Raw genomic sequence first — 12,381 nt, forward strand, 5'->3', positions numbered from 1 at the left:
ATGTAAAGGACATGCCTGGTGTTCCAACAACAGCCAGAAGGTGTGTCTGCTCTGGAAAAGCAGACAATGTGCAGTGCCCATGATCCCCTCAACAGCTTTTTATTTCATTCTTTTCTATTTCCCTGCCCTAATGCCAATGTCTCTGCTGCTGTTAATGGAACTTCAACATATTATAGTATTTTTTCAATGAAATTTCCATATGACCTGTTTCCCCTGTGTCAATCCTGACGAGAACGAATAGCCTTGAGCCATAGCTTGGGGAAATCATCACAGTGCCTGGTGCTTTTCCGTCTGATACAGTCTACAAACTATATCCACTTTCTCTGTCATCTGAGGTTCATCAGACTTTTTATGTCTGTGCATTTGAATTACTGCAAATATGTCTCCTGGGTTCTTCCCAATTGAACTAATAATTAGGGTCCCACATGGCCCCTCGCCAGGCAACAGCTCTCATTCCTTATGAAGTGAATTCACATAAAACCCTCTTTCAAAATCCTCCCACTGCTCTCCTCGCCATTCCAGGTTGTTTGATTTCCTTGCCTTCTCTCTTCCCTATGCTCTCTTTCTAGTGGAAGATAAAATAGACAAACTGGCTTTTCCTTCACTGTCTATTTTTTTTCTCCTATTTTTTTCCTTTGTTTTCCACTGCCTCACTTTCCCAGCCCCAACTCCAATTTTTCAGGGGTTTTTTTTCTGTCTTCTCTCTTTTTTAAAGGTTCCTATTTGCAATGGACAGACCCCATGGCCAACTGAAGCCAGAAATAGAGAAGCTGAGTTTGGCTCCTCTGACCTCTCTAACCTTGCTTTTCAGTAGCTTTTCTCTCCTTACCAGCTTCCGTGTGACTTGATCAAGCCCACACCATACTCTCTCTTTTTATTATGTTTTCTTTTTGTTAACCTGAAGATATTTTTCCATTGATTTTTAGAGAGGATGGAAGGGAGGGGGAGAGACAGAGAGAAACATCGATCTGAGAGATCAATTGGTTGCCTCCCATATGTACCCGACCAGGGATGGGTGCTTGCAACCGAGGTAGGTGCCCTTGACCAGAATCAAATCTGGGACCCTTCAGTCCAAGGGATGAAGCTCTACCCACTGAGCAAAACTGGCTAGGGCCACCATACTTTCTTTATTGCCTTCTTTTGGTTTTTCTCTCCATGATTTTGAGCTCCCCTTGGGTCACAGATGGATCTCATGTAACCCTCATCTAAATATAAAGCAGTTATTATTTATCCAGTTGAATGGTGCAGGAAGAACTTTCTGAGAGCACCCCATGAGCTGGATAGTGACAGAACTCAGATCTGCTGAGCATTCATTCATCCTTCCCTCTTTACCCAACCCTCCCTGAAGAGAAGGAAAATCTTCCTGAGCCAATGACAAGTCCTAGTTGTGTGGCACTGCCATTCCGTCTGGATTCCCTGTTAATCACCATCATCCCAGAACTCAAAAGGGAAAAGTGTCCTCTGTCAAGGACAGCACCCTGGCTTCTGAGCTTTCTCTGTCAAGACCCTACTCTCCCATAGTTTCCCCTCAGGTTAGGATGCACCAGTAAATGTAGCTCCAGAGGGACAGGTCAGGATATAAACTCTTTGCAGTCACTGAGTATGATAGAAAAGTTTTAATTCTGCTCTATCAGTAAGCCTCTGAGTAAATCATTCAAATGCATGTCTTTGCCACTAGAGATGACACATCTATGGACTACTTGGCATTGTTTATCATGAATGCTCCAGGATCAATGACCCACATCTGGCATAATATTTCTTTAGTGTTTCTTGTATAACTGTATAGGTCAAATCCACATAGAAATGTACATTGCCCATATTTCAAACTTATTTGGTATTCACATCTTAAAAGAAGATAACACTGGTTTCCCATAATCCACATAACTATTAGGAAAAGGATACTTTATCTCAGAGCCTCCAAGTCACATGAGGACAAAAAAATAGAAGATTTAAAATTGGATCTGACCCAGATAAATCAAGGACATGTAGTTAACAGAGGGAGAATGTTAAAGGAACAAAGCAACTTGGTTAAGTCTTGCCTTGGGAAATCTCCCACAAACCTCTCCAGTATTTCCCTTCCTCTTCACGTGTTCTCATAAAGTTGGTCATTTCCTGGGATCCCACTTAGGCCCTCTATTAACTGAAGCAGCATCCCAAGCTATGGGGGCATACCCACTATCTCCCCCTTTTTTGTCCATCTCTACTCATTTGGATAAATCTTTCATAACCCCCAAAATCTGTCAAACTAAAACTGAATACCATGATGGATTGCCATGTTGTCCACTAGGGGGCAAAACGCTATTTCATATCATTGTAAAGGCCACCTAGAGATCTAGAGCTTTTGCAAAAAGGAACTAATGGTGGGATTTCATGGCACACTATAGTATGAGGAATCTTGACAAAGACATTTCTGGGACTCACTTTCCAGTTCACATTCTGTTCACATTCTTCTACCCTCCACTCAAAATTTACATATATGAAATTAACCACAAGTTTCTCTACCTTTTCTATAGTGGTCCTTCATAATACATCTTTCTATAATGGCACTTACCATTTTATGTTGAACTTCTGTTTTTATGCCTGTTATTCTCAGCACAGAATAAAATTCTTAAGGGAAAGAACAAGTTTTAATCCTTTGTTTTCAGTACCTTTGCACCAGGACAGACATATTGAAAACAAAATAAAGGTTTGGTAAACTAAATTAGTGAAGTATTAGACTAAGCATTCTTATTTTCTACAAACCATAAAAAATGAAATGGATCACTAATCATACTTTTAAAAACACCATTTAGAACTTATTCTCTTATTTGTGCTAATAATGTCAAATAGACCCAATTGCCCTGCTGGTGAGGCTCAATGGTTGAGTGATGACCCATGAACCCAGAGGTCATGGTTCAATTCCCAGTCAGGGCACATGTCCAGGTTGCAGGCTCAATCCTCAGTAAGAGGCATGCAGGAGGCAGCCAATTGATGTTTCTATCTCTCTATCCCTCTCCCTTCCTCTCTCTCTAAAAATCATTTTTTAAAATAGGCCTAATTGTGATGGTTCAGTAAAAGAAATGTATTTCTTGCTCACTCGATAGTATAAGGTAGTTCCACATTAGCAGGTAGGACTCCATGTTTCTTCAGGAACCATTCAGAAATCCTGGCTGATTGAACCTCTGCTCTTCCAAGGTCACTCTAAGGTCATTGTCTCGGTCATTAGAGAGAGAAAAGTTCATAGGTAGGAGTTTGAGGCGATTAAATCTAGAAGTGGTGCACATCACTTCTCTAGCAGTCTCTGCCAGAGTTGAGCATTCATTCTTTGGCTAAAAGTGTACTAATCACTTCCTTTGTGCCAGGTACTATGCATACAGATAAAGGGTACTATATACAGATGATCAAATTCATAGAAGTGAGATACAATCCAATGATCACAAAAATCAATACATGCCTGCTGTACATGATTATAATTATTGTACCTGATTATAATGCATTATTCCTATAATTAATAGTTCAAAAGAATATTACAGGGAGCTACTAAAGAGTATTCAAGAAGAATACTCTTATTTAGTCTGGTGATTCAGGTATGGCTCCTCAAAATAAATTATCTTTGAGGTGAGGCATTGGATATGAGTATAATTAACATGACATATTTAATGATATGAAGAAAATTGATGTGGCTAGAGCAGACAGGGGACAAGTGGTATCAGATGAGGCTGAGGAGTAACCTGGAACCAAACCCTGAGGAATACTCTAACTGATGTAAAGATGCAGGTCTTCATCCTAAGAGAGACAAGAGACCTATTTGAGGATTATAAGTAGATTTGTTACCTAAAAGGTGACTGACCACTGTATTTCAAGAGCAAATTTAAGGAGACCAACTAAGAGACTATTAGAATAATCCAGGTGACAGATTATTGAAATATGGTGATAAATATTCTAATATTGGAATATAAGAGATTTATTGGATATGGGTCAAAACAAGTAGACCCATTTGAGAAATTTCTAATAGATTAAATCAGAGCTCTAAAGAAGTCAAAGGTCAACGATAATTCCCAGTTTTCCAGCTTGAGTGCTGGTTGAATGCTGGTACCAATCACTGAAATAGAATGAACCAAGTTTTTGAGAAAGATAATAAATTCAGCTTTTGGCATTTGAGCCTAATATGTGTGTGAAATATTCTAATGTGAAAATGACAAGCAGATGGTTAGATGTATGAGTCTGTAGCACAGATAAAAGTTCTAAACTAAAGATACAAATTTGGAAATCCCTTCTAAGAAGATTGTAACTCAAGCCATAGACTGGGGTAATACCAGTTTATGAAGAAAAGAAATGGGCTAGGACTAAGCCTTGAGAAAGGACATCAAGAATGAGTGGCCAGGGGGAACCAAATTAAGTCACTCAGACTCAGAGTCTCAAGACCTGCCTCTGCCTTCAGTCTGATTATATTCATTCTTTATCCTCAGGCTATTGACCAAAGGGTGGGGCCAGAAGTTTTCCAACAGGGTGGGGTGATTGCCTCTACCTGAAGGCTGATTGTTATTCTCAATCTTTTTTTTTATTCCTTATTATTATTTTTTAAATCTTTTTTGTTGATAGTATTACAGATGTCCCTCTCTGCCCCTCCCCCACATTCACCCTCCTCTGGTTCCTGCCCTGCCCCAGGCCTTTAATACCAAATTATCTATGTCCATAGGAAATGTATACATGCATAGAAGATCTTTGTTTAAATTCTTCCACCCCACCCACTTCCCTCTGAGAATCGTCATTTCCATGCCTCTGGTTCTGTTTTATTGACCAGTTTATTCCGTCAATAGATTTCTTATTTATTTTGATTTTTAGATTTAATTTTTGATAGATATGTATTTGTTGCCATTTTATTGTTCATATATTTGATATTTTTCTTTTTCTTCTTATTCTTCTTCTTGAAGAATACCGTGCAATGCTAGTATGGTGGTGATGAACTCCTCTAGCTTTTTTGTCTGTGAAGCTCTTTATCTAATATTCAGTTTTAAATAATAGTTTTGCTGGGTAGAGTAATCTTGGTTGTAGGTCCTTACTATTCATCACTTTGAATATTTTTTGACACTCCCTTCTAGCCTGCATAGTTTCTGCTGAGAAATCAGATAACAGTCTATGGGTACTCCCTTGTAGGCAACTAACGGTTTTTCTCTTGCTGCTTTTAAAATCCTCTCTTTGTCTTTAGCCCTTGGCATTTTAATGATGATGTGTCTTAGTGTGGTCCTCTTTGGATTGCTCTTGTTTGGGACTCTCTGTGCTTCTACACTTATAAGTATATTTCTTTCCCAGGTAGGGGAAGTTTTTTGTCATTATTTCTTCAAATAGGTTTTCAATATCTTGCACTCTCTCTTTTCTGGCACCCCTATAAAAAAATTTTTAAAAAAGAGTGGCCATAGACAAATAAATCAAGAAAGCATTGGATTAAAGAATCAGAAAAGAGAAGTCAACAAATTCTGTTGAGAGTTCAGGTCAATGAGACCAAAAAAATATTTGGCTTACTAATATGGGTGTCATTTGAAACTTTAACAGGAACCATTTCAATAAAATGATGGAAAGAGAAATCAGTGGAACATATGTTATAGGGACAATGATTGTAGCCAGTTCATTCAAGAAGTTTGGCTGTAAAAAGGAGCAGAAGAACTTGAACTATCTAGAGAAGAGGGTGGTTCAAATAGGAATTTTGTTATAATAGCAAACACTCATATAGTACATTTTAAGTGCCAAGCACTTTTCTAACTACTTCACTTTGCCTTATAATCTACTATGTTTATTTTGCTCATTGATTTTTGCATGCTTTATTGTATTCCAGTGCCTAGAACAGTACCTGGCACACAGGAAATGCCCAATAAATATCTGCTTAATGAAGACATAGTTAGTTAATGCCCATGTCTCATTCCAGTGCTCTTCCCACCACTCTGTTCTGCATTTGACTATTACTCTTTAATAGGCATTTTCATTTTCTATTTTATCATTCTTATTTTGATCATTTCAGAATATCCTCTTTTCTGATGTTAGTTGTTATTTCTAAAAGGGCTCAAAGTGTATCTTTTCATCAAAATAGAAGTTAAAAATATCATGAAGAAATTTTGAAGATCTAAATCATAAACAGAAATTTATATTTAATTTAATTGCATGAATGTTATGCTTATAGAAGATTAACTTGGTTTAAGCTCTTAGAAACTTTGCATATGCATTTCTTTGCCTAGAACATTCTTGCTCTCTTCTTCAGCGGTGTTACATTGATTCTTCCTGCTGAATCTTCACATCTCGGCTCAAGTATTGGCTTTTTCAGGACCAATGTCATGACACCACCCCTCACCCCCCCTTACATGCTAGTAGTTCTGGCTAAAAGAGGAGAGCTAGCTAGAGACTTGTCTTACAGCTACATTTGCATGGCAAGTTCATTCATTTTACAAAGAACATGCATTTGAGGTGGCTGGATTTATAAGGGCTATAAATCTCCTATTAAAGTCCAGACTCTGCAAAGTTTCAGCCTTCTCCTCTTGGCTCCTATAGCATTTGTGCTGCCTATATGGTGTAGTTATTACATTATGTTGTTATTATCTACCTAAGTCTGTCTCTCCACTATATTCTGAAAATCTTAAAGTTATCTTAGTTATCTAGGTATAATGGAGTCTAGAACCTGAAAGAATCCATGGTGGGACATAACAGTTGTTTAATAAGATATGAGTGAATAATTGAGTGAATACAAAGTTAATGGATTATATAGTAAAAACAAGTATTCAAAGATATAACACACTGTCTCATGCACCTGAACAATTTACAGTACATTTGTACGCTAGGCCAGATTCAGTCTTTTTAGCCTCAGTGAATCCACGGCAGCATTTCACACTGTGACCATCTGGACCATTAGATGTAAATACCGGTTTGGCAGATACTTCAGGGCTATGAAAGTAGTTGTGGGAATAAGATGAATTTGAAAGATACTACCACACAAAGGACATATTTAAAGCCACCCACTTTGTTATTTAGATAAAAACCTGACATTGTCCTTCTTATAAATAAATAACATTTTAGTATTTTTTATAAATGGAGGATATGCATAGTCTGAATTTTCATTTTGAGAGATTATGGGACTGCCATTTAGTACTTGTCACCTCTAAATAGATTCCCAACCACATAGAAAAATCCTCTACTCAAAGAATCTATCACTAACTTAACACGTAGAAAAATCCTAAGATTAATATAAATAGAACATGCCTTTTTAAAATGTCACAGCATTAAGTCAATTCAGATGTCTTTTAAAAATTCATTCAAAAGTATAGTATTTCCAACACACATGTGAACTTAGCCCCATTTGCAAAGGTCACTAAGTGAACCCCTCTTTTTACATATAAAATGAGGTATGGTATTATAGAAGCCATCAAATAAATATTCATTTTAAATCAAACTTTTTATATAGCCATTGGATCTGACCTCTGTTCTAATATCTACCATGCTTTTCAAAAAGGAAAGGTATTGCTGGAGTTGTCTAGCCAGTCATTAATTTGTGTCTACTCTATTTAGTGGCTACTTTTAAAAAAAAAATCATGGAATTATCAAGCAGCTCAGAACAAAAGTGCTTTCTGATTGTCAGCTCCCCATTCTAAAAGAGCAGGTTAATTTCTCTAAATCTCACAGTTGGAACTTTCTAACACTGACTGGCAGTTTCCACCTAGTGATCAAGGCAATTGACTAAAATAAATTATACATAAAGCTGAAATTCCTAATAGTCATAAAGCCCCCTTCATGAGATAATCACAGCAGCAAAAGCACTCATTTGTCTGCTGAAGCTCTACAGGGTCTTGCTTGAAATTACCTTATAAAAACTGTACTTCCAGCATGTTTTCATTTCTAGTTTTACAATAGGAATAAAATGTCAGTGAAAATGGAGTAGCCAATGGGCGGTCAGTTGGAATATTTGTTTGTCCTTCCAAACGGCAATCTGATGGTAAAGGTAACTCATGGTTTGAGTCAAAGGACCTTGCTTCAGCTCCACACTGAGACGCCCATAGACCTTATGTAATCTCTGAGTCTCGAAGTTTTCATTTATAAAATGGACATAACAGTACCTACTTCACAGGGCAGTTGTGGAGAAAACACACACAGAATTGTCAAGGAGCAATAAGGATCTGAGAGACAGATTTGGGTATCATTTTTCTACATAAATGTTTCAAGAGCCACTTTTGTCTTCCATCACCATAACCCTGCTAAAGGAAACATTTATAAAATGTAGAAATGTTTGATTTTTAGAAATTTAGAGTGATAGATAAAATGTTTAATATTAAATCTTTATATATTACTAATCAATTATCTTTCTTCTAAACTGACATGTGAAAAGTATGAAATAAGAGTTTGATGTGAAAATGTCCACATAAAACTATCAGATCATTCCAATTCTTCTGTATAGATAACAAGGGATACAATAAAACCTTCACAGGCTAAAACCAGACTCTAGGGCAGGGGTGGGCAAACTTTTTGACTCGAGGGCCACAATGGGTTCTTAAACTGGACCGGAGGGTCGGAACAAAAGCATGGATGGAGTGTTTGTGTGAACTAATATAAATTCAAAGTAAACATCATTACAAAAAAGGGTACGGTCTTTTTTTTTTTTTAGTTTTATTCATTTCAAATGGGCCGGATCCGGCCCGCGGGCCATAGTTTGCCCACGGCTGCTCTAGGGACAGGGGTGCAACTCCATCTAATTAAATGTCCTAAAACAGTTAATCAAGGATAAAACCAGAATGTAACAGTAGAAAGTTGGCCCCATCCTCAAACTTTTCATTTTAGAAAATTATTAAAGCTGACTTTTAAAGAATTAGGAACAGCATATATTTATATCTCAGATAGTTGCAACTCAGAAAATTTAATGAACAAGATAAAGATTCACATGAACTGGGTATTTTCCTCCCCCGTTTCTAGAAAATGAGTTGTTCTTTATTTATCCGCTTGGTTCCAAAAAGGACACAAATTCCAGAATAAACAGTGACTAGTTTTCAAATGGCTTATAGATCCAGAAATAAGATTTTAAAACACTGAAAAGTAACTTCAATTGATTGATAGAAAAATACATGTTTAACTTGGTGTACCAATTATGATAATTTTATGAGCAAATGAAGCTTTACATGTTTAAGTCCCTAAGTTAGTTATATGTAGATCTGTAAAGGCTGCTAAAATAAGTACTTTTCCTTATTTATCTTTCTCCCAAAGTTTCCATTTTGATATTTTCTTTTTAAAAAAAACTACTCCTTCTTTCTCTATCCCATAGTTTTAAAATTACAGAAAACTTCACATATTTCTCCTACTTGAGATGTGGTTTGTCAAACTCCATAACTGCTCTCTTCTAAAACTAAATATTATGTAAAATCTTTAAAGTTCCCTAAATATCATAAGATAGAATAAAATGATACTAGGATGTAGGTAAGTTGTGACATTATTTTAAACAATTGAGATGCCAATAAATTAACTATGGAATTAAATTATGGGCCATAAAGAGAGGTGTCATTTCAAAGAGAACAGTCATGTCTAAAATGCCTAATTAGAACTGCTACAGTAACCTGGTTCTGCAACACAGTGAGTTCCCCAGGGAGGGTCCTGTGGCAAAAAGACAGAATCCAGCAAAAAGAACCCTCCTCCTAATGAGCATTTTTGAACAGCAATTTTGTTCATTTACATCTCTCTTATCTCATAAAGTTCAGATAAATTTGTCTACACTTTGTATTAATTTCTGTGATATTGACTCTCATTCTGTATTTTCAAAGACTATGAAAAGTAATTTATTCCACCAGGTCCTTCTGATGTGTAAATTAATTTGTAGGGGTGGCATTTCAGGTGAATTTAGCACATTAGAAGTAACTATTACCTACACTAATGGAGGTGAGCTATGACCTACATAACTCAAAAGGGGATATTATCTAAAGTTGCCATTTGCTTTTTTGGAAATGTGTGGGAACTGATAATTTAAGCAAGGACCTTGTCCTTAAGGAATTTACAGTCATGTGGGAAAACTAAGACGTGTGCACCATAAGATAAAAAATAAGTCCTTAGTGACTTGAGAGATGTATAGGTAAGATGTTCTGAGGACTCAAGGAATGAAAGAATGGGGGATATAAACACTATGTTGAGCCCAGTTAGCATGACTCAGTGGTTGAGTATTGACCTATGAACCAGGAGGTCACAGTTCCATTCCTGGTCAGGGCATATGCCCGGATTGCCGGCTCAATCCCCAGTAGGGGATGTGTAGGAGGCAGCCGATCAATGATTCTCTCCCATCATTGATGTTTCTATCTTACTCTCCCTCTTCCTTCCTCTCTGAAGTCAATAAAAATGTATTTAAATTAAAAAAACACATGTTGATATTTTCAATAAAAGCACTACTTAAGCAGAAAGAGCATCACTTCTCACACACACTGAATATATTACTTCTCACCTGTAGATAAAGCATAGAACAGGTAGCTATGCCTTTCTCTCTTAGAGGTGGATATAATGAGTATCCTATAAAGGAATTACATTTCCTTAATTGTTAACTTACATGTAGGCAGATATTTCTACACTGGAGACTCTGGCTGATTTACTATTCATAAAGTTATAGGTAAAGCTAAATATGGTCATAATAAGAGCATAACATGAGAGGACATGAGGAGATGGCCTCTGTAACTCACTCCTATGTTAAAAGTCTATCTTCAGAAATCTGATAACCATTACTGTCTTTGGAACCAGAATTCACTTTTTTTTTGGGGGGGGGGGGGGGGGGGGGGGTAGGAGGGAGGCAATAAGAAATAAACCCTAGTTTGTCAGATACCTAATTCCCTGTGGCAGAAAGCTGTGTAGATCCTCCAGCTTCTCCCACATCATCTCCCTCATGCTTATAAATACGAACACGAAAGTTCTAACAACATGGTTCTTAATGAGTGATGCCAGAGAGTAAGACACTTAAGGTGGGAGAACCCATAGCAGTTCTTTCTGGAAAAGTAAATACAAGTTTTGTATACCATCATCTTCAACTCTGACTCATTTGTTCAGAAATGCCTGGGTACAGGATTGGTGAATGTGCTTTGAACGTAAAATATGGTATCAATTAAATAGGTGAGGGGCTATGGGATTCTTTTTTATTACTATGTATTTTTTTTTCCAACCCGCCACTTAGATTTTTACAAATATTAGAATTTAGATTTTAACACATGTTAGGATAAAGAGAAAGAAAGTTAGACCTCACTTGAAATGAGTAAAAATGAAAGTGCAAAAACTTACTCCATTGTTTTTCAGTTACTAGAAATTCTAATCAATTGTCTTTTATCAAAAAATCTAAATATAAAGTATTAAACATAATCCTATTTGAGGTATAAAGAGACCAAAATTTAGGTAGGGGTGATTTTACTAAAAAAGTGCCTGGCTCCTTGCAAAGGTATTTAATAAAGTTAAGAAGTTTGCCCAGAGTGTGGCAGTGCCATTCAGAGTGGAGTCTCTAGCGAAGTCATCTTGATCTCATTTCCTGAACCGTTGGATTATGGATCTAGTTCAATGAATGTTAAAGCGTAAGTGAGCTGTTTAAAAACTGAAATGGGTTGCAGTCCCTCATGATGACACCTTACGAAAGACCACTGGGCAGAGGCCGATGAGCCTAAGAATTTCCCAACTAATTGTCATAACGCTCCTTCCTCCTGAGGAATTACAATGTATTTGTAGACTATATTTATCTTTATCTGAAAAGTTACTTATGCTTGTGTATTGGCTTTTGTAGCAAGAGAAACTGGGTGACATCTGCTTCTCCCTTCGCTATGTACCGACTGCTGGCAAACTGACTGTTGTCATCCTGGAGGCAAAGAACCTGAAGAAGATGGACGTGGGTGGCTTATCTGGTAAGTCTGGGACTTTTTTTTAAATGCTGCTTCATCATGGTTACCAAGTGCATAGCACACATGCTGTGACCCTCCAGCCCTTAATTGATCACTGTTCTCGTTCTTACGGAGCTGGAAGCAATCTCAGAATTCATCCCAACACAGCGCCCCAGGAAGCCACTCTCAATGTGTTGGAATTGGCACAGAAGATGAGATCTATTTTCCTGCTTCATAGCACAAGTATCAATTGTCAGTTCTATAGCACTGAGAGCTGAAAATGCTTGCTTTTCTTCTAAAAGGCAATGCCGCCACCCTGGCCAGAGTGGCTTAGTTGGTTGGGTATTGTCCTGTGCACTGAAAGGCTGTCGGTTCAATTTCCCTAGTTAGGGCACATGCCGGGTTGCAGGCTCCATCCCCAATAGGGAGCATGCAGGAGGCAGCCAATCGATGTTCCACTCTCACAACAATGTTTCTCTCCCTTCCCCTCTCTCTCTCCCTCTCCTTTTCTCTCTCTCTCTCTCTCTCTCTCTCTCTCTCTCTC

The 12,381-nt window shown here is 37.5% G+C and overlaps 1 protein-coding gene across 5 annotated transcripts in view; it reads left to right on the forward strand.

The window, feature by feature from the left end:
- The window catches only part of SYT1 (synaptotagmin I), a 547,809-nt gene that overhangs the window by 447,145 nt on the left and 88,283 nt on the right, over nucleotides 1–12,381 (forward strand). For all 5 annotated transcript variants that reach the window (XM_005884147.2, XM_014531664.1, XM_014531662.1 and 2 more), the window contains one exon: nucleotides 11,744–11,861. In XM_005884147.2, coding sequence (XP_005884209.1) covers nucleotides 11,744–11,861 — 118 coding nt within the window. The remainder of the gene's footprint in view (nucleotides 1–11,743; nucleotides 11,862–12,381) is intronic.

Source organism: Myotis brandtii, unplaced genomic scaffold (genome assembly GCF_000412655.1).
Source record: "Myotis brandtii unplaced genomic scaffold, ASM41265v1 scaffold82, whole genome shotgun sequence".
Lineage (NCBI taxonomy): Eukaryota > Metazoa > Chordata > Mammalia > Chiroptera > Vespertilionidae > Myotis > Myotis brandtii.